The 24,199-nt window shown below is 53.3% G+C and overlaps 10 protein-coding genes and 1 non-coding gene across 11 annotated transcripts; 7 read left to right on the forward strand and 4 right to left on the reverse strand.

Annotated features, from left to right (window-relative positions):
• Positions 1–1,224: 1,224 nt before the first annotated feature.
• On the reverse strand, positions 1,225–3,167 carry J4E93_003319 (uncharacterized protein; the record flags this gene model as incomplete). The annotated part of the gene is made up of 3 exons (XM_049341259.1): positions 1,225–1,701; positions 1,747–3,071; positions 3,119–3,167. The coding sequence occupies 3 exons, from the start codon at positions 3,165–3,167 to the stop codon at positions 1,225–1,227; spliced, it is 1,851 nt and encodes a 616-aa protein (XP_049202141.1).
• An 880-nt stretch (positions 3,168–4,047) lies between these two features.
• On the reverse strand, positions 4,048–4,133 carry J4E93_003320. The gene has a single exon. It is a non-coding gene; the product is annotated as a tRNA-Tyr (tRNA).
• Positions 4,134–4,352: 219 nt separating this feature from the next.
• J4E93_003321 (uncharacterized protein) lies at positions 4,353–5,141 on the forward strand (the record flags this gene model as incomplete). The annotated part of the gene is made up of 1 exon (XM_049341260.1): positions 4,353–5,141. The coding sequence occupies one exon, from the start codon at positions 4,353–4,355 to the stop codon at positions 5,139–5,141; it is 789 nt and encodes a 262-aa protein (XP_049202142.1).
• A 419-nt stretch (positions 5,142–5,560) lies between these two features.
• J4E93_003322 (uncharacterized protein) lies at positions 5,561–7,277 on the forward strand (the record flags this gene model as incomplete). The annotated part of the gene is made up of 2 exons (XM_049341261.1): positions 5,561–5,821; positions 5,871–7,277. The coding sequence occupies 2 exons, from the start codon at positions 5,561–5,563 to the stop codon at positions 7,275–7,277; spliced, it is 1,668 nt and encodes a 555-aa protein (XP_049202143.1).
• Positions 7,278–7,340: 63 nt separating this feature from the next.
• On the reverse strand, positions 7,341–8,064 carry J4E93_003323 (uncharacterized protein; the record flags this gene model as incomplete). Its single annotated transcript, XM_049341262.1, has 2 exons — positions 7,341–7,838; positions 7,891–8,064. 2 exons carry the CDS (start codon positions 8,062–8,064, stop codon positions 7,341–7,343), a joined length of 672 nt encoding a protein of 223 aa, XP_049202144.1.
• A 306-nt stretch (positions 8,065–8,370) lies between these two features.
• Positions 8,371–10,005, forward strand: J4E93_003324 (uncharacterized protein; the record flags this gene model as incomplete). Its single annotated transcript, XM_049341263.1, has 1 exon — positions 8,371–10,005. One exon carries the CDS (start codon positions 8,371–8,373, stop codon positions 10,003–10,005), a length of 1,635 nt encoding a protein of 544 aa, XP_049202145.1.
• A 796-nt stretch (positions 10,006–10,801) lies between these two features.
• J4E93_003325 (uncharacterized protein) lies at positions 10,802–12,487 on the forward strand (the record flags this gene model as incomplete). The annotated part of the gene is made up of 1 exon (XM_049341264.1): positions 10,802–12,487. One exon carries the CDS (start codon positions 10,802–10,804, stop codon positions 12,485–12,487), a length of 1,686 nt encoding a protein of 561 aa, XP_049202146.1.
• A 1,410-nt stretch (positions 12,488–13,897) lies between these two features.
• GDH1 (glutamate dehydrogenase (NADP(+)) gdh1) lies at positions 13,898–17,196 on the forward strand (the record flags this gene model as incomplete). Its single annotated transcript, XM_049341265.1, has 3 exons — positions 13,898–14,241; positions 14,291–16,997; positions 17,050–17,196. 3 exons carry the CDS (start codon positions 13,898–13,900, stop codon positions 17,194–17,196), a joined length of 3,198 nt encoding a protein of 1,065 aa, XP_049202147.1.
• A 948-nt stretch (positions 17,197–18,144) lies between these two features.
• Positions 18,145–18,768, forward strand: J4E93_003327 (uncharacterized protein; the record flags this gene model as incomplete). The annotated part of the gene is made up of 3 exons (XM_049341266.1): positions 18,145–18,172; positions 18,297–18,625; positions 18,688–18,768. 3 exons carry the CDS (start codon positions 18,145–18,147, stop codon positions 18,766–18,768), a joined length of 438 nt encoding a protein of 145 aa, XP_049202148.1.
• A 610-nt stretch (positions 18,769–19,378) lies between these two features.
• On the reverse strand, positions 19,379–21,030 carry J4E93_003328 (uncharacterized protein; the record flags this gene model as incomplete). Its single annotated transcript, XM_049341267.1, has 3 exons — positions 19,379–20,213; positions 20,263–20,560; positions 20,643–21,030. 3 exons carry the CDS (start codon positions 21,028–21,030, stop codon positions 19,379–19,381), a joined length of 1,521 nt encoding a protein of 506 aa, XP_049202149.1.
• Positions 21,031–22,280: 1,250 nt separating this feature from the next.
• Positions 22,281–24,141, forward strand: J4E93_003329 (uncharacterized protein; the record flags this gene model as incomplete). The annotated part of the gene is made up of 3 exons (XM_049341268.1): positions 22,281–22,348; positions 22,423–23,635; positions 23,716–24,141. The coding sequence occupies 3 exons, from the start codon at positions 22,281–22,283 to the stop codon at positions 24,139–24,141; spliced, it is 1,707 nt and encodes a 568-aa protein (XP_049202150.1).
• Between the last annotated feature and the right edge of the window lie 58 nt (positions 24,142–24,199).

Here is a 24,199-nt window from a genome sequence, read left to right on the forward strand (position 1 = left end):
AGTCAAGTGCTCGGGCAAGGCACGTGGACGTCGGGCAGATAGGATAAATTGTGAGGTTATGGAATAGTCTCAACGCGTCGCGTTGGGGGCGGTGTGTTCCTTATCGTCGTGTTGGCCTCATGCCTCGTTGCGACGTTTACCACTACTTTCTAGCGGTGGGAGGGGATGAGTGTATGATGCCCAGTATGTCGTGCGCTAGGGACACGCTACTACTGCAGGCGGCGGGTGATCAGGCGCAAGTGCGGTAAAACAAGATGTGACGAGTCTGCCAGAGATAAATGAAACACGCGGGAAACAGGCGATATAGGAGAGGCTGCGTCCTTGTAAGGCGGCAGAGATGTGAAAGGGAGGCTGACCTGCGTCGAGCATGCGGCGAGGGTTACAAGAATAGAGATGCGTGCTCAGCGACCCTGAGGTGAACTTCCCTGATAAGAGATAACCAGCGAGGCCCGCTTTAGCAGCTAGAGCACCCCCGCGGCGTCCCACAAATGCCAACTACACACGCCGCACCCTCTGATGATGATGTGATGAGCCAACGATTACTGATTCGCGCCATGTTTCCTGCCCTCTGACTCTGCGAAACCGAAGAAGGGCCAGCGACGTTTTCTAGCCGTCGCCCAGTCACGCAATCGTGCATGCGATATTCGCTCATGGATTCGCAACCTCCACCCCTTACGCTAGAAGACTGTCAGATCTGCGTGCGGCACCGGGCCAGGTGCAGTCGCAAGCTATTCTCATCACGAACATGACTTGATCCCGAAAAACCTTCGTCAAGGCCCGAGCCAGACTCCCTCCATTATGAAGCACCACATACATTCTATCCCCCGAAAATGCTGCGAACATGTTGCGTCAAGTCAGTCGTGCCCCGAATGTTGTCCCCTCCGATCATCGCCCCGATTCGGCGATTGTCGCCCGCTTTCGCCCGCTAGACTTACCCAACGCAGCAGTACAAGTGAATGTACTCCAAGCATGACAAGGAACACGTCTCTGCAGATTCTGTCGCGAGACGACTTGCCTATTGAGTCACGCAGTTCCACTGCCAACACGAGAGGAAAATTCTGTAAAATGAACAAACACGGATGCGGTGTTACGTAGGTATCGAACGACGCTATTCAGGTATAGTACAGATGCCACAAACGCCGTGCAGCTATACAATGAGTGTCAACAAAAGGTCGCTATCAATAATGTCATATCCTCGTCATCGCATCTTCAAGACGCGGAATCTTACTCTGTGCCGAAGACGCGTTTTGCGTCTTCCTCATTCATCTCTTCGCCCTCGCCGATGTTCACCCACCTCTTTGTGATCCTAGATTTCTCTCCAGGACGTCCCTTAAGCACACATTCCCCGTTGCCCTGACAAATTTCTTGCCGCCCTAGATTCTTGAAGCGGGGGCCAAGTGGTCCATTGACGTAATGGTACTGGCCCAAGAAGCGGTATTGTCGAGGGTCGCTAAGTGGGTAGAACTTATCGCCCCAGTGGCCACCAAAGTAGAACCATGAGGTAGGTGCGCGCGGGTTGAGGTTCGACGCGACAAGGCGGTCGGACCGGTAGTCGTACTTGTATGAATACATGTTCATGACAGGATCCCAGAGAGGGCCCCGATCCGTTACGTCGTGGAGAATGCCACCAGGCAAGACGTATGGATGTACACCTTCCGTAGCGTACATGGCGTGGGTACCGGTAGCAGAAAAGCCAATGGGCTAGATATGTTAGTGTCGCTTACGGTGTTGAGACATTGAACTTACCCTCTGTCCACTCTTCTCTACAGCGTCCCAGGTGTACGCTTCTCCAAAGCTGTGTTCACTAAAGAACACCGCTTTGGGCTCGCCATGCTGGAACCTGACCACAGTATGTTCCCAGTCGCCAACGTGATTGCCGAAACGAATGTTGAAGACAGCGTTACCAAGATTGTAGCTGTAGAAGAAAAACCAGAAAGCGTCCACCACACCATCGCCCTTGTCTACAACAACCAACGGCACAGGTGCATCACTTCGACCACCGACGACTTTCTTGCCAGTGAAGCTGCGTCGAGCATAACGCAGCTCTGATCGCCAGTGTTTATCATCGTCATCAATGAGCTCTTCGCCTTCGGGCAATTCCGAAGGCACTGGTAGACCGGAAGCTGTGGGATCTGGCCGGATGCCACCTCGATCCCTAGTATCGCCAGCACCGACATGCCACCAGCTTGACTTTTCGCCATTCTTGTCCTCCGTGAGGTGTCCAGGCACTTTGTGATACTCTTTGTCGTCATCGTCTTCGTCGTCATTTCCATCATTCGGCGCGTTGGGTATGTTGTAATCCGCACCCAGCCAGGACGGGCGGTCCTCGACGTTGTCATCGCTCTGGAGGTACACGAACCGTCCCCACTTGTTAAGGTCACCAAGATCACTAATGTTCGGGTGGTCGCTAGATGCTTGCAGAGGCGTATAGTTCAGATGCGGTGTTGTGTGTATCAAGTGTTCTGCCATGTCGCCTGGCCAGTACTCTTCTCCCGAGAAGAGGTGGATGAGCGGCGCGTGGTCTATCACGTATTGCGGTATCTCGAGTTGCTCCGACGGTTTGTAATCAGCTGGAATGTTTCGCGCGTCATTCCAGAAGTCGGTCAAGTTAATCTTGGCTTCGTTTCCGTTTTCTGTTGTCCTTTGGCTCTGAGCTTTCACAGTCTGTGTAGTCCATTGCGCCTTGTTCAGATGCGCCAGGCCACACATGCCGAACCAATTGCAAGCCTTCCGGTCTACCCATGATTGTGACGACGCGACCCAGGCTGCTTCGTCTGCGCGTTCGCTCGAGGGGGTCAAGCTTTCGAAAAGAACGTTTTGGTATAGTTGCGAGAACGAGAACAAGCCGAAGAAGGTACCCGCAGCAGCGATGGCGGGTTTCCTGCCCTTCATCTGAGCGTCGTCCTCGGTCAACGAGTCGTCGGTACCAGCGAGAGATGTAGTAGCCTGTTCAGATGGTTTCGTTTGGGAAGAATGCTGCGTAGGAATATCGATGGTAGGGAGGAAGTGGGAGTGAGGAGCGTCCTGCGCAGCGTCTGGGGCTTCGGTCGGAGGATCGGGAGAGTATGTTGCTATCGGAGTGTACTCAGGTACATCTATTGAAGGTATGGATGAAGACGGAAGCGATGACGGAAGGACCGCCTGGAGTGGGACCTGCCCTCCGCCATGCTGGAGGTATGGGACGATGGGCACTGACTGGTTAGCTTCTGTTCACAAGCTCGAACAGGCAAAGTAGGAGACATTTGGCTCGAGGTAGGAAAGATCTGAAGCCGATACTGCCGGATCGCTGACAAAACGGCAGGCGTGGCTCAAGATCCGATAGTCGACAGAGCTATGTGATGCCGGACATGGCAAGTGCAGGGCACGACTGGCTTGATCGACAGCAGAGCGGCCATCGCACAGTCCAAAGAGGCTTGAATCGAGCTAATGGTGTAGGGAAAAGCGGGGAGGGCGCGGAGGTAACGGAAAGGTCATGATGACTTGGAATGCTCTAAGCTGGCCGGACATGGGCGGAAGCACACTTACTGATGCGAGTAGACGGCCGTGGCCAGCCGATTGCGTGCTAGAACCCGGCTTGAGAGATGTCGGATTGTCAATGTGAGCAAACACTCAGTGCGACAATGGAACAGGCAGCGCGACAGTAGTTGGCATCGAGGTGGCGCGTACGTTTGGTGTTTGATGCATGTTGCACAGCTGCCGGCTGGGCACACGTCGTCATCCCTGGTTCCAGACGCCGCGGGGACCTCGGCAGCCATGCGGCTCGCAACTTGGCTTCCAGGCACGGCCTGCAGCAATCGCACACCCACAAACATGGGGAGCAGGGAGGTTAGCCTTAGCTGTGGCTAGTTGCATGTCCCTGCCACTCTATGGCGGATCTAGGGTTCAGTCTTCAGATGAAGGGTGGCGCAGAGAGCTGTGTCCGACCAGTGTTGCCTTCTGAACCTGCTACAATGCGCAAAAAGACAACTCCCGAACCCAGCGCCGTGATCACACTGGCAAAAGAAGTAGTCTCCGCCACATTCGCGGCAGAAAGCAAAAAAAGAACGATCTCCCCACCATGAGTCGAACAAGGGACCTTCTGATAACAGCAGATATTACAGTCAGACGCTCTAAACCAACTGAGCTACGGGGAGAATACTTCAAACGAAGTCGTGCTTGGTTTTTCGATGGGGAAATGCGCAACAAAAGCGGATATATTCCAATGATTATCTCCAGCTTTAATGCTTCCGTGCAAATCGAACCCCTCTAGTTAGCGGCTAAACTATCTAGGTACACTCTTCTATCACCTGGCCCCACCACCGCTAGCTTCACAATCCTTCAACCTGCGCCAACGCACAACAACGCCGCTAATCATGGCCGCGCCTGAGGAGGATGAGTGGGAGTACGAATACGACGAGAACGCGACAGAAGATTTCTACATCCCGCTCGATTTGTCTAATGTCCCTGCAGCGCAAATACCCATGGTCTCGCAGGGTAGACCAGGTCATCCGACTCTGCTCAAGAGCCGATTGCGCGCACTGAATGCCGCTCGAGCTCAACCAGCCGAGTTCGCCGCCGACAGCAACGATGGACAAGAGACGGCAACCATGGGCGAAGTCCAAATAATTGGCCTACATACGCCAAACCCACTGGTCATGTACAACGGCCAGTTGCTGAGTTGCCATTGGACGTCGACTGTCGGAACCGACATGTTCTTCGTGAAGCCGAATGCGAACTCTTCCACCCAGTCAGAAACACTGCGATCTCTACCGTCGGTTGACTTATTGGCTCTGGGTTCCGCAAAGCTGGTAGCCAAAGTTGGACGTCTGCGACCGCGCGAGGATCTCTTCAGCGACGCTAGTAGTACACAACAGGCAACAGAGGTTGCGCCTGCTCCAGACGGCAACCAGGGCGCTACAACGAGCCCAAACAACATGTCAGACGCACTCCCTTCCGGCAACAAAGAGGCCTCATCTGCTTCGTCGAGCTTCCTTGACAGGTTGAATGATGCCAAAGCAAAGAGAGGAGAGAAGTCGCGCCTGGCCATCTCGAAGACGTCAGAGGGCTCGCGTCTAGTGGCAGAAAAGGTAACGACTGGCTCTGTCAATGCAATAACTGGCACTTCGCAGGAACAAAGCGACTCGGTCATGGGCGGTACGTGAGGTGCATGCGAAAAATCTTTGGAAACAGCCGAAGAAGGCAGGACCACCACGTGCTACCTCACTCGAACGAACCGCGAAGCACCCTTGCGAGTGGGAAAGGATGTCTAAAAACGCATACCGACGACAAGAGATGGCTGGATGGATTCTAAGCGTAGTAAGATAAAGCGGTATGCTGCAGTATCTGCAAGAGTGAGGTCCTGTCACCACGTAAGGCCTACTTAAATGCACCTTCCACGTCGTCCATCAGTGTACCTGCCACCAAAAGGCAAGCTCGAGGCACCTTTGTTCTAGACCGCACATGGCTACCTCTTCAGACGGGCTTCCAATGGACTATTAGGTCACGTCTCCTCCACATTCTATTATCTCATACCTGATCTATCATCCTGCTCCCTACGCATACTCTACCTTTACCCATTCCGATGCAGCGAAAACTAGACAGACTGAGTGTCTGCCTCATTCCAGAACAGCCTCTAGACATCACCGACACGTCCCTACACTGGCTGTTTGGTAAAGATGGTGGATACGTCACCCGGCTCAATGACGACTACGCTCAAGACACACTGAACGACAGCATCCCATCTGCAAAATCAGAAGCAAGAATCACAAGAGAGATCGGAGACTGGATGCAGTCACAAGAATGTGATGAGTTCTGGGCGCCTCGGGCGCGGCAGCCTCATCGCGTTAGCAGCTATGAGCCAAGGGCGCTGCTCTTCGAACTGACAGGTACAGACACTTCCGACTGCAAACCAACTACTCGAACAACTTCATGACGACAAAATCATGACAGACGTCTCTCCAAGTAACATTGTCGCCTGCGAGACGATCCTCCAACTCATCGCTTTGCAGTTGCTAGCAGCCTGCTATACCCTCTCACCCCCTTCGAGCGCAAATCATATTCCATTGTTCCAGCAGCGCAAGGAGAGAAGATTCGTGACAGCCCTGCGCTCACATTCTCATCACCGGTATTCTCCAGCCGCCGGTCACCAAGCCCGCCCACCTTCCGAGACTGAGTCTTGGCCTGGGCTTTATACGGGGCCTTCGACCGAAGAGAAGCTGGCACAACACGTTAGTCAGAGGCGCAAGCTGCGCAAGCAGAGTGGCGATTATATACCACACTTCGCCGCGAGCGGATGGACAGACGGGCCGCCAGCGGTAACCACACGTGAAGACTCACGGAGCACCTTATCACGAGAAAGCTCCAGCTCCTCATCCGAACCTGGGTTTTTCTCCAAACTGATATGCCAGGCAGCAGTACCAAAGAACTATCGGCGGAAACATGACACCATATTCTTTAGTCGCACGACTTCGAAACAAAAGAAGCAGAAACGAACACAATTTGAGGACAAGCCGGACAATCGCGCGGAAGGCCAAAGAGTTAGTTCCCAGCCCGTTCAACGTATTCCCTCGTTACATCGTCTCCGGCATACCCAGTCTGCTCTGTGCATCGCAGTAGAAGCATACATAGAAGAAGAAGAGGAGGTACCCGTCGAAAGCCCACATGACGGGAAACGCCACCCCTCGGACCCGTCGATTGGCAGTGTTCTTACCTACACCTTCCAAATCCCTGAGGTAAGACGCACCTCTGTCACATCGAGTTCCAACTGGGGCCCCGCTTCCTCCGAGGAGGGCATGATGCGTGCCTGCGGACGAGGAGATCTCATCGTCACACGGGACTATTTCGACGATATGCCGGAGACGCCAGACAATGTACGTCACCAACAGCCGACGTGGAAGATACCTCACTGGCGCCACAAGTATACTGGCTCCACATCACAATCCGCTTCTATCTCATATACGCAGCCCATTGCGCCGCCTGAGACCACACCAGCTGTAGATTACTTCGCCCAAGTCTATACCGAGAAGCACGTTACTCATCAAACCGACGATCCCGAGATCGCAGCAGAAGAACATAGCGATGCTGGTCCCGAAATCGAAGATGACCCAAGGCTACGGAAGATGTTAGGGAACATCGTGATTCCGTCTAGCGACGACGAATCCAGTGACAGTGATATGGAACGGACCAAGAAAAGAAAGGGCATCAAAGAATCAGATACTACAGCTTTTGAAGTTGCAGAACGGTTTCGAGACAAGACGGGAGATGGGTGGGAGCACACAAGAGTCAAAGTGCTTTGGTGATGCCACAGACGAACACATGGTATGCGCGTAGGTAGCTTGTCTAGATATTCAGCCCTTCCGGGTCTACCTAGGAGGCTTCGCTTCAGCGGCAGCTCTATACATCCTGTAGATATAAGTCGACCTCATGCCCAGAACAGGGTTGTCAAAGTCGTCCTCCCTCTTCTCATGTAGCTTGAAGCCAACCTTTGTCAAGACATTCTGACTAGCTGCCAGCTCGGTATCTGTATGTGCCTCCGCGAAGTCGTACCTCGGTGCTAGCCTGTTCCTGTTGTTCCTCACATCTCCCTCTACCTGCCCATTGTTCGTATTCCCATTGTATGTGCCTTGTCCGTAGTCTTCCGACGTATAGTCCGCGATATCACGGCCCGAGTAGTGCTCGAAGAACAAGGGCATGAATGCCTCCAACGCTTCGGTAGCGTACCCCTGTCCCCAGTATTCGGCGTTGAACATGTAGCCAATCTCTGGGGCGCGGACTGCTCCTATCAAGCCGATGACGTGCGGGCCTTCGTGTGGCGCTAGGAGGACGATTGCAAAGTTCCAGTTGCATTCAACCTGGTGACACTGCAGACGGTTAGCATACGTCCAGTTGCATTATGTAGGGCAGTAGGCTTACACCTTGAATCCATGATTTCGCGCCTTCGAGGTCATCTGAAGGTAGAAGAGACGTATGCTTCATGACCTCCGGGTGCTTCCGCATCAATAACACGTCCTCTGCATCTTCAAGGCGCAACGGCCGCAGCAGCAGGCGTTCGGTCCTCACGAATATCTGCGGGTCAACCACCACCATCGTCGCGAGCGTGCGGAACGAGAAAGTAATATCGAGCCATTGCGGCTGTACTGTGCGCTGATTAAGACTTACATTGTGTCGTGTGTCATGTCATCAAGCTGTCGCTGTCGCTGTGGCCTGCGCTTGTGCCTTGCAGCACGCGTCAAGAGCTATTCCCTTTACAGACATGTAACGCCCATCTCCAAAACTCCAGCTGTTCAAACACACCGCATACAACCACACAACCAATCAAGATGGCGTTCTGAAGAGCGCTTTACATCATTCCCAAAGCTTCTTCGTCGTTTCCGGTCACTTCCAGCCTTTACCATGTCGAATTCAATACTTTCCGCTTCCGCGAAGGGAGCCACCTTTCTCATCCTCCTGCAGGTGGCTTCGCGGGCGCTGACGTTTGCTGTCAATCAGGTTCTGTTGAGGTTCCTATCACCAGAGCTATTGGGCGTGTCGGCGCAGCTGGAGCTGTTTTCCATCTCTGTGTTGTATTTTGCCCGCGAGAGTCTGCGTGTGGCGCTGCAGCGTCAGGCCCATGGGACGCAGGCTGTCGTCAACCTTTCGTATCTCGCTGTCTTTTTCGGCACGCCTCTGGCGTATCTTCTCGCGCTACTATGGATGCGTTCCGATACGCCAAACGTTCCATACTTTATCGAGGCCCTGGTTGTGTATTGCCTAGCCACCTTCTTGGAACTGCTGAGCGAGCCGGCATTTTCTGCTGTGCAGCAGAAGCTACTTTACAAGGTTCGAGCGTCGGCTGAGAGTTCAGCTACTTTGCTGCGCTGCGTTGGTACATGCGGCTCAGCTATCTTGGCTAGTCGAGCTGGCCTGGACATTGGGGTCTTGCCATTCGCTATCGGGCAGCTGGCGTATGCATTGGCTTTGCTTGTTGTATACTCGTACAAAACGTGGCCTGTTGCGAAGACTGATGGCTTTTCGCTGTTTCCAGAGAGAGTACCATCTACTCAGGAAAACCCGACATTGATGAATTACTTCTCAGCTCCTCTGCTGCGACTGACTGCATCTCTTAGTCTGCAGTCGGCGTTGAAGTACGTTCTCACCCAGGGAGACTCTCTGCTCATTACAACACTGGCATCTCTCGCAGATCAAGGCGCCTATGCGCTCGCTTCAAACTATGGAGGTCTTATTGCACGCATGCTTTTCCAACCCATTGAAGAGAGTAGTCGCAACATGTTCGCCAAGCTATGCGCCAATGTAGAAACATCGTCGTCAACAGAAAAGAAGGATCTAAAGAAGCCGGACGAACAAAAGCAAAACCTTGCTCAAGCTTCTAGGGTATTGAGTACCATTCTTCGACTCTACGGAATCATCTCGTTGCTCGCGGTCACCCTAGGACCTGTACTAGCCCCAGTACTTCTCTCAATCGTTGCCGGGCAAAAGTGGTCTGCAACCTCTGCTTCGCAGGTACTCTCCACGTATTGCTACTACATACCCTTCCTCGCCATCAACGGAGTCACGGAGGCTTTCGTAGCCGCAGTGGCGACCAACAAAGAGCTATACGCACAGTCCATTTCCATGGGCATCTTCTTTGCGCTCTTCGCGGGTAGTGCATGGTTCTTCATCGGGCAGCTCGGAATGGGAGGCAACGGCGTAGTTCTCGCAAACACGGTTAATATGGGCTTGCGCATCGTCTGGAATACCTGGTTCATTGGGAGGTTCTTTGCGAGGAACGGGTCGGAGTTCAATGTACTCGAGACGTTGCCCTCACTTGCTGCTGTGGCACCCGCGGCTGTTATACCTACCCTGATGCGAACGAAGCCTGCAATCAGCTTCCTTGGACGGTTTGGAGTACTTGGAGAGCTGGTCAGTATGGGCGCAGTGGGTGGTGTTTATGTCTTGCACGTTCTTTTCTTCGAACGGCAATTTCTTGTCGACTGCTATCGCATGCTCCGGCCGTCGCGGTCTGCTCAGCCATCCACGAAGTCAACTTGATCGGACACTGGATGCGGAAGAGTTGGCCATACAAAGCATGATTCGCTTCCGACTTTGAAGATGCTGTTTGCCGTCTTTCAGCCCTCACAGCGCCCTTTGAGCACTCTCACGCCCTTCTGCAATGCGGAACAGGCAGTCAACTCTATCTCTTCCACGCTATATCTTGGTGTTCCGTCACTATTTGGTCGACTGAGTCTATGGCTGACCAGATTGTTGTTGATTTTCGTTCGATATCGAATTACTTTTCCTTCTAAAAATTGACGGACTCTTACGAACAGCAGGAGCGATACGTTCGACCACACTGCTCGGCGCTTAGGTGACAAGACCGATACCGCAACCTGTATCTCCACAGCGCCTTCTACCGTCGTCGCGGCCGCAGTCATCGAACGTTCCTGCCAAAGTCTCTGTCCTACCCCTCGCATGATTGGTCGCGATTGCTAGCGTCATAACTCCCTCCATGCACGTAGTGGGGACCCCCGCAACGTCATCGCGAACACAGAAAGTCAGCCCAGAAAATACTTCACATCACAAGACACTGCTGTAACAACCTCTCAAGTAATCTGGGGGTAATAGAAACCACCTTCCGAAAGCTGGGGGTAATCAATATCACTCTTGCATAAGGCGGGACACAACAGCGCCGCTAAGGAGTTTCCTGGGGGTAAGAGAAACTAAGTCTCGAACTGGAACCGCGTTAATCACGCCATCAAAATTCCACGGTTCGCACCGTTTCTTCCGCTTACCTCTTGGCTGACATCTGGGGCACCAATCGCAAATCCGGGGAACCTGCACTACCAAAATGGTCACGACAGACGAGTCAAGACACCTCCATGGGTTGGTTGACATGGGGAGCAATGGGATCCGCTTTTCGATCACCGACCTGGCGCCAGCGACGGCCAGGCTGTTGCCGACTGTGTACCTGGATCGGGCAGCGATTTCGCTGTACGATGCGCAGTACGAAAATGGCCAGGTTGTGCCCATACCAGAACCGACTATCAAGCAAGTGGTCAAGTCACTATTGCGTTTTAAGGACACATGTGAAGATTTTGGGGTACCCGAGGGGCAGATTCAGATTGTAGCTACTGAAGCTACTCGGAAAGCCAGCAACTCTGAAGATTTTCAGTCCAAGATCAAAGATGCTACTGGCTGGACTGTCCGACTCTTGTCGAAGGAAATGGAAGGCCGGATTGGAGCTTTCGGTGTAGCGAGCTCCTATCATAACCCAATTGGACTGATGATGGACCTTGGTGGAGGCTCCACACAGATCAACTGGATGATCCCGTCACAGCACGGCCAGATTGACACATGCGAGAAAGGAAGCGCAAGCCTACCATACGGCGCGGCTGCCCTCGCGAAACGGCTCGAAGAAGCAGGCTCTCCTGATAGCGGTGCGTTCCGGACATTTGAAAGCCAAGTCATTGCGGACCTCAAAGCTGCAGTGCAAGACATAGAGATACCACAACAGTTGCTTGACCGTTCACAGTCACCCGAAGGTCTCTCGCTCTATCTGTCTGGAGGCGGCTTCCGAGGCTGGGGTTTTGTACTCATGTCGGAGCATGCGATTCAGCCATATCCCATACCCATCATCAATGGGTTCCGGACGACCAAGGACGCATTTCACGACACCCAGGCTGTACAAGCAGCGGTGCAAAGAGAGGATACACCCGACATCTTTCGGGTATCGGTCCGTAGAGCAAGTCAGGTTCCAGCAGTTGCTTTCCTGGTGAACTGTCTGTCCAAAGCACTGCCGAGCATCAAAGATGTGTATTTCTGCCAAGGCGGTGTGAGGGAAGGCATGTACTTCTCAGAGATGTGGCTTACGCCCAGTCCGTTGTTCGAAGCCACGATGAAGTACGCTAAACCATCATGCGGGGAGTTTACGGCAATGTTGCAAAACGTCAGTAACCCTCCGCCAACAGCGTCTCGTCATGAACTGTTCGACTACGAGATGCAGAGAGCCTTCGGGCGTGCTATGTTTGCACACATGGGGCAAGTTAAGGATCTCCAAGCTGGAGCAGCGCTCCGAAGTACTACGACAGGGTTGTTCTCTTCTGCACATGGATTGACTCACGAGGACCGCGCAAAGCTTGCTGTCTTCCTTTGCGAGCGCTACGGTGGCTACGGTTCTATCAGTCCAACGGAACAGGACTTCTACCGCCGGATGCTGCAGCTCGTGCCAGAGGACCTACGATGGTGGTGTATGTTACTTGGCCGCGTTGCTGCAGTCCTGGCCAGCGTTTATCCTGCGGGTACGATCCGAGAAAACAGAGTGAAGATTACTTCCCAGTGGACAACGACGAAGAAAGGTAACGAGAAACTGTGCATTGATTTCAAGTTTACCAAGGAGCCGGACGAACTCGATGAAGGGCTTCATGCAGCGCTCAAAAAGGTGGAAAAGGCAGGGAAGAAGAAGAACTGGATAGGAGGACACGGATACAAAGTGTTTCTGACGATCAACGGCAAGGAGTTCGGTGAGGAGGATTGAGACCACCCAATGTTCTGAACCCTATTATGTGATTAGATAGTCTAGATGCCAGCTCGCACGAGAATAGCACTGTGGCGAAGATCGTGAAATCCAGACTTTGTAATCGCCATGGCACTGCAGCTGACACGAAGCATCGTGACATGGAGAGCGGTGTATTATGACGGCTTCACTGGTCGTGCAATGGTCATGGCTCGGAAGCGACGGGCATCGTGACCTGCTGCCCGCGGGCTGGATGACCCTTCGCCTCATGACCGGCCATCGGATCTCATGGAAGACGCGGCCTGTAACGCCCGGACTGGCAGCACGTGCAGCAGACAAGCCAGTCCCAGGGGGCCCCATCAGTCATGGAAACCGTTTGGAGACGGCGCCAAGGATCGTGAGTTCAAATCTGCAGGACGCGTAGGTGGGGATGCGAGGTGAGGAGGCACTAATGCGGCGGCCTTGACGGCGCTCCTCATTGCGCGCGCATATGGTGCAATAGCTCATGCAGTCAAGGCCAGGTTTCGTTCGGCGGGATTGAGGAAAACTCTGATGCGGCTTTTTTGCAGGTCATGTTCTTGGAGCACTGCGAGCACCGGCTTGGTGGCCCCGTTTCTAATTACGTGAAGTTTGCCCAGGTGGGCGCTGCGGTGCAGGCGCTAGCGGCTGCACATTCTGGGGAAGCTTGACTCGGCTTTCCGCGGTTGAGTTCAGGTACGCCGCTGCCGAGCCTCCAACGACCATGAGACAAGACGTGAAAGGTTATAAAGATGACGGGGCCCGCCTTCGCTGCTGGGGCACTGACCATACCCTCTTTGCAAGCCTCATTCTTGTCAACTATTATTACTCCCGCATCTTATCTGAGTATCGGCATACCAGGGTGTTACTGTTGCACCGCCAGGTACCTCGAAGATTGCAGCGTCGTACTATCAAGACCGCTGTCACTCACGTCCTGACTGGCATCGGATGCATTAGACGGGTATACGGACTACTGCACATCTACCTGTACACAAGCTGCCATCCCGATTCCCCAGGGCAGGATACAGAAGAGCGGTGGATCATCTGTCCAATTGCCTGTACCATCGTTATCCGAAGCGGTGATCGACGGCTGCGGCTCGTTGGTTGTACTAGAAGGTAAGCTAGCGTTCCTGCGTCATGGCAGTTACGATGCCCGAAATAGCGGTGCATCGTATTTCTCGGATGCACTGAATCGTCGACTAACGAGCCCTTCTTTTAGTGTTTTGCGAGCTCAAGGCTTGGGTTCTGCCCCTCTATCATCCAGGGCCCCACTATTGCCCGATCGTTCAAACTTCGTGCGCTTTATCATCACGCCTGACGCGTCTCACCGAGCACGCAATTCAAATAGCATTGTCTCAATCGCTACAACAGCACCTCGCTGAAGACCACACACCCCAATTGCACACGCCCAGCATGGCTTCCACACCGATTGAAGCCGTCAATGGCCTCGCACCCCAGCACAAGCAGCTCGAGCAGCTCCTCCATACTCCAGACCGCCGACCCTCACCTCTTCCCACACATTTGAGCGCCCCGGGCTCAGGAAGCTCAACACCTCGAACAATCCCACAGGAAGGCTCCGGCGGCTCCGGATATGTTGCACCCGTGTTCGAGGGCAAGGCCCAGCAGATGGAGGCCGTTATGGACGGCGTCGAGGAGAAGGGCTTCATGCCTCCAGAGCTCGTAGAGTCAGAAACCAAGTGGTTCTACAACGAGCTGGGCATTGACGACATGTACTTTGCTACTGAGACTGTAGAAGCGTAAGCATGGCTTTCAATCTTCCCGGAACTACACTAACAGAGGTTACAGAATCATTAGCCACATCCACTCGCTCTACGCCGCAAAGGTCGCCGCATACGCCAGAGACGACAAGCGCCTCGAGATCCGGCTCGACAAGGAAGCCGCTGATCACGCCGTATACATCGATACCAGCAGACCCGGTGTGTCCGTCATTGACGGTCCTCAGTACGAGCAGCGTCTGGGCAAGAAGTACCTGGCTGTATCCAAGCCTGGCCTTGCCTACCGCGTAGAGAGCTTCCGCTCGGAGAGCCCGCTACCTGGAAGCGACGACCAGCAATTGCGATGCTACTTCGTCTACCAATGCGACTTTGTCGACCCCAACCCCAGCGAGACAGAAACCAACATTGAGAAGATTGGTGACAAGCGTTTCCTGCAGAAGGCGACCGAAAACACAAAGGTCATCTACCAGCAAATCCTCCAAGTCGCTGTAGAGCGTACTGGTCCCGTCATTGACCACTTCGATATCGAAGGCTCAAGAGACAAGCGTCTGGTTGTCGGCTTCAAGCGCGGAAGTGCTTTGGGTCTGTTCAGTGCTCTGAGCGACCTGTACCATTACTACGGTCTGACCACCTCGCGAAAGTACGTTGAGCAGTTCTCCAACGGCTACACTGTCATGTCTCTTTACTTGCGCCCCCTTCCTGGGGCTGCCGGTGCCAAGCACCCGCCGATTGAAGCCTCAATCCACCAGATCACCAAGGAGGTTTCATTGCTTTACTGTCTTCCGCAGAACAAGTTCCAGACGCTCTTTGCTACGAGCAGACTGAGTCTACAAGAGACCATCTACGCACACTGCGTCTGGGTCTTCATTACCCACTTCCTCAACCGACTTGGAAGCGAATACACGGCTCTGTCAGCTATTCTGGACCCGGAGAACAGTGTACATGCCGAGTTGCTATCTAAGCTGAAGCGCCGGCTACGTGCTGAGACCTTTACCGCCGACTACATTTACGAGATCATCATGACCTACCCGGAACTGGTGCACACCTTGTATCTGCCGTTTGCTAAGACTCACTACGTCCAGACTCGGGGTCAAGAGGACGACTTCCTACCGACTCTGAGTTATCTCCGCCTCCAGGTCGACAAGGTTCAAACAGACGCGGAGCTGACCGACACCATCAACAAGGCCGTTGTCAACGACCACCACGAGATGGTTATGACCGCCTTCCGTGTCTTCAACCAGTCAGTGCTGAAGACCAACTTTTACACTCCTACCAAGGTCGCCATCAGCTTCCGGCTAAACCCCAATTTCCTACCCTCCACAGAGTACCCCCAGCCGCTGTATGGAATGTTCCTTGTCATTGGCTCCGAGTTCCGTGGTTTCCATCTTCGCTTCCGCGACATTGCCCGCGGTGGTATCCGTATTGTCAAATCTAGGAGTCAGGAAGCATACTCCATCAACGCGCGCTCCATGTTTGACGAGAACTACAACCTCGCAAACACGCAGCAACGTAAGAATAAGGACATTCCAGAGGGCGGCTCCAAGGGTGTCGTTCTCCTTGACTTCAAGCACCAGGATAAGGCCCGGGGCGCTTTCGAGAAGTACATTGACAGTATTCTCGATCTACTCCTGCCGCCTACTAGTCCTGGTATCAAGGACCCTATTGTCGATCTTCACGGCAAGGAGGAGATTCTCTTCATGGGTCCCGACGAGAATACTGCTGATCTCGTCGACTGGGCTACTGAGCATGCGCGTGCTCGTGGTGCGCCATGGTGGAAGTCATTCTTCACTGGAAAGAGCCCCAAGTTGGGCGGTATCCCTCACGACCGATACGGCATGACAACTCTGTCTGTCCGCGAGTACGTCCTGGGTATCTACCGCAAGCTTAACCTCGACCCCAGCAAGGTCCGCAAGCTGCAGACAGGTGGCCCCGATGGTGATCTTGGCTCGAACGAGATCCTGCTCAGTAACGAGAAGTACGTTGCCATCGTTGACGGTTCCGGTGTCTTAGTCGACAACAACGGAATTAACCACGAGGAGCTGGTACGTCTAGCCAGGGAGCGCAAGATGATCAACCACTTTGATGCTTCGAAGCTTTCGTCGGAAGGTTATCGTATTCTGGTTGACGACACCAACAAGCGACTGCCCAACGGAGACCTTGTCTACAACGGCACAACCTTCAGGAACACCTTCCACCTTCGCAGTGACATGCACTATGACTCCTTTGTTCCATGTGGTGGCCGACCTGAGTCTATCGATCTGTCAACTGCTAACAAGCTCATTGTCGATGGCAAGTCGGTAATCCCGTACATTGTGGAAGGTGCGAACCTGTTCATCACCCAGGACGCTAAGCTCCGTCTCGAGAAGGCCGGCTGCATCCTGTACAAGGATGCATCAGCCAACAAGGGTGGTGTTACTTCTTCCTCGCTTGAGGTACTTGCTTCGCTGGCATTCGACGACGAGAGCTTCCTCAAGCACATGTGCGTCGGCGAAGATGGCCAAGCACCAGAGTTCTACAACAACTACGTTCGGGAAGTGCAGAAGACTATCCAGAACAACGCGCGTCTTGAGTTCGAGGCCATCTGGAGGGAACACCAGGAGACTGGTCAGCCTCGCAGCATCCTCAGTGACACCCTCAGTACCGCGATCACCAAGCTGGATGAGGAATTGCAGAACACCGAGCTGTGGAAGGACGTCAAGTTCCGGGAGTCGATTCTCAAGGAGGCCCTGCCGAACATCTTACTCGAGAAGATCGGCCTCGATAAGATTATCAAGAGGGTAAGTCATAACCAATACTGTGCAGTTGAAGCATGGACTAACAAGCATGCAGGTGCCCGACAATTATCTACGTGCTATTTTCGGAAGCTACCTCGCGAGTCGCTTCGTTTACGAGTACGGTGTATCAGCCAGTCAATTCTCTTTCTTCGACTTCATGAGCAAGCGCATGGCAAAGGGTAGCAACTCAACTACTCGCTAGGAGGCTGTCATGAGTATTGGGCATGAGCGTCACAGCTCGCACGGCGTTTGGGCAAGGGATCAAAAGTTATCTGAGGTTTAAACATATGCCCCGACCATGGACATGGACGGCGCTTAGGGATCCCATAGAATGGGTGCTGACACGGGCGGCTATTTAGCTGTACCAACGAATGATAGATGAATACAAGTGCTTCTATTCATTGACCTACTACAAAAATGTTCAAACACGCGTTCATGTCCGTAGCCTTTTTCTCGTGGTAATGACAGACCATCACGGTAATACGGTAGGCCCAGGGGGGGAGAGCGGTGTGTTGCGAAGTAGGCAGGCACACAACTCAAGCAGCAAAAGGCTGCGGATTCTGACTAGACCATGATCGGGAAGCTCCCATATGATACGAGCTGGCTTAGCGGATCGCTCATTGGCCCAGCTGACCTTGCCATGTGTTGTTGTGATGAGACACGTCCTCCGTCTCGCTTGAGAGTTTAAAGTGCGAGCTTCCCCCGCCCGTTCTGACCTCGACCCTCCCACTTTCTACAACACCAATATCTGTCGCGTCCGCACACCACACCTGGGATACTGTCGCCGATAGCTGTAAGTAAGTCGCCTCCTTCCGCTTCTCCTATTACTGTGTTTTTGCAGCACGAATATTTGTGCGATCGCCTGCTTTTTTGCGCTTTTGAGAGACACGTCGGCGGCATGGCTGCAGGACTTCGCGCGCGTTTTGCACAACGCGCTGTTTCTGCCTTCTTCTTGTGTATTTCTTGGTCGCCTGCGTCTTCTCGATATGTTTCTTCACTTTTGGAAGGGTAGCTTCTTAGGAAGCTTCGCATCTCGCGCACTGCTTCCAAATTACGCGGCACGCGTACTGACCTGTCATGCAGCTCCGACTCACCACTCCACGCACTACAAAAACACTCGAAACTACTCGAAACCTTCAGACCAAGCAAGATGGCCGCTACTACACGCGCAAGAACTGGTATGCTTTCCCCATTCTTCCACAAGCTCGGCACACGCATACAGCCCTGCACTGCCCCAACCACGCCTCCATACGCGAACACTCCCTCTCAACCCAGCAGCAAAACACTAACCTTTTCCCAAAGGCAACTCCAAGCCCCGTCTCGTCCAGCAAATCGAAAACGCCGTCGCGCCCACAAAACGCAGCACCACCACCAAAGCCAACACGTCCAAGCCCCGCACCAGCAAAGTAGCCTCTGGTCGCGTCACCAAGCCCAAAGCTACCACGACGACTACCACTACTAAGAAGACGACTGCGACCAAGCCCAAAGCCGCTGCAGCACCAAAGAAGACAACCGGCCCCAACGTGAAGACGGTCAAGAAGCCGAGGACCAAGACGGAGAAGGTTGTCGATAAGGTTGTGGGAAAGGCAGAGAAGATTGTTGGTGATGTGGAGGGTAAGCCGGGAAAGAAGGTAAATCATCCCCCATCTCTTTCAATCAGAGACACGTCAGCTAATGCTCCTCTTCTTTTCAGGCCGCAGGCACCGCCAAAGCACGAGGCACAGACTCGACGACCAAGCGCGCCGCACCGCGGGCTCGGGGCGTGAAGGTCTAAGAAGAAGAAGAAGCTCTTCGTGCGTTTCCCTGCGTACAACATGCTCGGGGCGCAGATATTGGTTCCTCTGTTGTGCACTCGCTTTGCTTGCGTCACAACATGCTACCATGTCCAGCACGGAGAGGACAGGGTGTATTGGTATCGCCTCTGCTTCGCTCATTTCTTACGAGTCACGATGAGCCCGTTTCTTTCCTTTCGTTTTCTCCACTGTTGCTGTTCGGAAAGTGTATGATAAGATACCCAGGCGTTTTTGATACGACTTGTTAATTAGACAATGAGGATTGGTACTGTACGGTGTTTTCCAGAGACTGACGATGATGTTGGGCCCCTGTGATATTGAGAGATGCCATATTTTCTTCACGATAAGACGACGTGATGCTGGCAGGAAGATAAAGAATATGTGCAGGTATGCCCAGAAGACTTCAGGGTATTAATAGTAAGGTAGTGTATCTCAACGGGTATACTAGACAACGACAGTACATGGCAAAGCACTAGGCTAAGCAGACATAGCAGAGCAAGAGAGCGACATGCAAACCGAAGAAACGCGAACGCTCATACATCGTCAACCCCAAATGCTTCCTGCACCCAGTTCCCCATCCACACCCTCACCTTACCTGAAAACAACCTTAATCTCCTTAGCCGGCTGCAACACAATATCCGCATGCATCCCCGGGTCCGCCCCGCCCATCTTGTTCTCCACCGTCTGAAACCTCTGGAACAATCTCACGAGCGTATACCCCATCTCGGTAAGTGCAAACTGCTGGCCGATACAAATCCTAGGTCCACCGTTGAATGGCACATATGTCCACGTCTTCGGGTTCCAGTTGTCCCACCGATCGGGCGCGAAGACCGAGGGCGGAGGGAAGGAAGCAGACGTGGGCGGGTACAAGTCTTCGCGGCGCTGCATGACGAGCGTTGAGTAGCCGATTGGTGTGCCAGCGAGGATGCCGATGGGTTGTGTGCCGTCGGGTCCGCCGCCTACGGGAAGCGTGGTGTCCTTAAGGGCGAGACGGATATTGTATGGGACGACGGGGTAGAGGCGCAGAGTTTCGTTCAGGATGTGTTGTAGGTATTTCATGTTCTTCAGGTCTTCGTAGGTGGGCTGGCGCTCTGGGCCGACTGTCTGGAGAATCTCCGCACGTAACTTGGCGAGTATGGTCGGGTCGATGGATAGATGGTAGATTACCCATGTTAGGGTGCACGCGGTTGTGTCGCGACCTGCTAGGAGGACGGAGACGAGTTGGTCGCGTAGCATGTCTCGGTCGCGTGTGTATCCTGCGATCGCGTGGAGGAATGTGTAGCCTTCGTCGTGGTTTGTCTTCTTCTCGAGTTCTTCTGGGGAGAGCGCGAGGGCTCGGTCGATGAAGGGGTTGACGAAGTCGTTGATGATCTTGATCGAGTCGTAGAAGCCCAGGTATTTGCGAGGGATAAGCCAGTTTAGAGGTCTATGTGGTGTTAGTGACAAGCTTGATGTGCTGGAGTAAGTCTACGTACCCGATCTTAGACACAAAGCTCTGTATTTGCTGAGCCTTGAAGAAAGCATCTGCGAAGACGGTCTGTGGCTCATCCAGGCTACCTACGCTCTGTCCCAGGAGGAAATGTGTAGCGGCATCCAAAGTGTACCTGAACATCATATCAAGCGTATCGATCTCCTCACTCTCGGCGATCTTGGACATGAGGATTTGGGTGTGTTGCTCGAAGATGTCAATGTCGCTAAGGCGGTCCTTGACGAATTGCGGTCGGATCAGCTGGCGTGAGTTGTGCCATAGTTGCCCGTCGGTAGTGAAGATACCTATGCGAAAGTCAGTAACTGTCCATTGATTTGGTCTGATGCGGCGTAGTTGCCCTAGGACCGCACTCTCTGGTGTACGTACCGTTGCCCAAGAAGGTGTGCCAGTCTTTCCTGAACTGCTCTCCCTTGCCGTAGTCCTTGAATTGTGTCGCAAGGATAGCCTTGATGTTCTCGGGGTCTGCAGTCAGAACCACGCGCTCGCCAACCCCAGCCTCAATTGTGTATCGCCCTGGACCGCACCACTTGTTGAACATGGCAACCCATAGCTCGTACGACTTGTCTTTCAGAGCATGGGTGACAACTTCGTATGCCATGTCAACGCCATACGGGAAGTATGTCTTTCGGACTGGCGCTCGAGCGCCCAGCTTGCGGATTCGCGCATCGGTGTTGATCTGCTGGACGAGCCTGTAGCCGATGTACAGGACAACGGCGGCGCCGAGGAGGTAGGGAGTCGAGAAATAGTTCGTCATGTCCGTGAGCTCGGTCGCGATTGGCGACTAGGCGTCTAAGACGGATGGCGCTTCGCAGGGTATTAGCACCGCATATATGGTGGCATTCACATGGAAGAGAATGCGCTATGAACGCCGAGTGGACTACCGGCGGGTAATCGACCTACCCTAAAGTTCTCGGATCGACAAGAAAACCGAGTTTTGACAGCTGCCTGGAGACGTGAAGAGCATTGGTGCCACGGTGCTAAACTTTCTTCATGGCACACGAGCTTGCTGCGTCCCTTGGTGGTGCAATCAGAGCGTCGTGCGCTCTCTCGACACCTCGGCTTGACATCTGAAAGCCCCCGTGCCGCAAGACTCGCAATTTTCGACGTAAAGGGAGTAATGCTAAGGGCTCGCGTAGACGTGGTGCGCTCATGCACATCCCTGATGCCCTGCAAAAGCGGGGAAGAGCGATCGAGATAGCTGGGCCATGTGGGGATAGTGGTAGCATCGTGGCCGCTCGGACGAATTCTGGAAGACTTGGGATTCCGACCTCCATACTGCTGTCATAATGGACTGCATACACATCAGAAGACTGTATGTATGTGTCTGGCGAAGGGTCAGCTACTTGCTTGCGGGAAAACGTGCGACGCGTATACCTCCTGTCATCTCCTCGCCGATCGCCCAAATTGCCGAGTCGGCTGCATCGTGCCGTCAGCATCAACCCGCGGGAAACCCCAGAATATCATGAGATGTGGAGAGCGTGGCTCAGGTGGCACATTACAACAGCTTGGAACTTACGTCGAAGCTGATAAAGTTTCGACGAAGAGGAGGCTGACAGCTGGACGCCCGCACGTCATCGCACCTCTTGCTCGAGTCCATGGTTTACCCCACTTCAGGGCTAGCTCGCATTAGTTGAACTCTCCAGTCAATGACCGCGATACAACCACAAGGTTACTACTTGCTTATCTCAGACTGAGTCTGTATATTCTACCGGCATCGATATATTATCAACCGTTGCAACTGCCGGGAATACCGCAGGAGCTTACGCTTCGAGAAACCATTCGGAGCAACCGGATCGGGCCTACATAGGTATAATGCCTTGCGCCAGTTTTCGCTCTTATACATAGATTGCAATCCACCCGTCTCTTCTCTCCTATTCAACGATCTTTTGATTCTTCCAGTCTTGACCTGGTCTCTTTGCATCATGAAGCCTCTTACATGTACTACACTATCTCTTCTCATATCCGCAGCAGCAGCAATTTGGCCTGTACCTGTCTCCCATGAATATGGCGATGCTGTTCTTTTCATTAAACAAGATGTACCATTCTATTGGTATGAACCTGGCGCAAGAAATGTAGGCTCAATCATGGATCAGATCACTTTTCTCTTCGGGTTCAATTCTAATCAAGCTCCATACGCACATGACAGCAGCGACCTGAAATTGCGCACGCAATACACAGGACCGGTACCTAGCGAAAAGTCCGAAACAGCCACCGGCGAAGGCATCACTAGCGACGACATTGTCGTGTACGCCATCAATTCTACATGGGCAACACTCTTCCAAACCAACTTTTACCCATGGAAGTTTCACCCTAGAGACTGGGATGAGCCGTCTCCAAGCCAGTCGAATACGTCATACATCTCCCGCGTCGACGTCAAAGTGCTCAAAACCGTTGACCCTAATGTCACCAAGCCACTTGCTGGAGAGGTTGACGAATCCTATAGTCTCTCATTGACAAAAGAGGGTGTTGCAAGCATCAGCGCAAACACCAGCGTAGGGATAGCACGAGGCTTGACAACATTTTCTCAGCTCTTCTACGCACACTCCGATCAGCAACATGTATACACCCCCTTGGCACCTGTTCAAATCACCGACAGTCCGAAGTTCCAGCACCGCGGTATCAATCTCGATGTGTCACGCAACTACTTCTCCACAGCCGACATCAAACGGCAGATCGACGCTGCTGCCTACAACAAAATGAACCGTTTCCATCTCCACGTGACAGACAGCCAGTCCTGGCCCTTGGAGATCCCCTCCATGCCCGAGCTATCCGCCAAGGGAGCATACCGACCAGATCTAGTCCTCACAGTGGACGACTTCGCGATGATACAACGCCACGCCGCGCTCCAAGGCGTAGAAATGATCACCGAGATCGACATGCCAGGCCACACCTCAAGCATACACTATAGCTTCCCAGAGCTCATAGCTGCGTTCGGCATTCAGCCAGACTGGAACACATACGCCGCCTCCCCACCCTCCGGCACACTGAAACTAAACTCGCCTGCTGTCAATGATTTCCTAGAGAAGCTTTTCGATGATGTACTACCAAGGGTGTCTCCCTACTCGGCGTACTTCCACACGGGTGGCGATGAAGTAAACAAGAACGCGTACTTGTTTGATGACACAGTCAAGAGCAACGATTCAGCTATCCTGCAACCGCTCATGCAGAAGTTTGTTGATCGGAACCACGACCAGGTACGCGCCATGGGACTCACGCCTGTGGTGTGGGAAGAGATGCTGCTAGAATGGAACTTAACGCTCGGTTCTGATGTACTCGTGCAATCGTGGCAGAGCGACGAGGCAGTTGCGCAGATCGTGTCAAAGGGACATAAAGCTATAGTTGGGAACTACAACTACTGGGTAAGCGAAAATCTTATCTCTCCATCTTACATGTTCCTCTCTCCATGACAATCTCGCGTGTACTGACAACCACCCAACAGTACCTCGACTGCGGCAAAGGCCAATGGCTGAACTTCTACCCCTCCGTCAGCGCGCAATACTACCCCTACCAAGACTACTGCGCCCCCTTCCACAACTGGCGTCTAATCTACTCTTACGACCCTTTACACGGCGTCCCTGCCGAGAACCAGCATCTCGTCATCGGCGGCGAAGCGCACATGTGGGCCGAGCAAACCGATCCCGTCAATGTCGATAGGATGATTTGGCCCCGTGCTGCGGCAGCTGCGGAAGTACTATGGTCGGGTGCCAAGGACGAGATGGGCCAGAACAGGAGCCAGATCGATGCAGCGCCTCGGTTGAGCGAGATGAGAGAGAGATTGGTGGCCAAGGGGATTGGGGCGGAGCCGATTCAGATGCCGTATTGTACTATGGAGGGGAATGTATGTTCATTGGGTAATCTTGGTTAAGGTATGATGTGGGGTGTGGAATCTTCGAGTGAGTATGGTAGTGGTAGATATTGAGAAC

This window comes from Alternaria ventricosa (genome assembly GCF_023758065.1).
Source record: "Alternaria ventricosa strain BMP 2768 chromosome Unknown scaffold_4, whole genome shotgun sequence".
NCBI lineage: Eukaryota > Fungi > Ascomycota > Dothideomycetes > Pleosporales > Pleosporaceae > Alternaria > Alternaria ventricosa.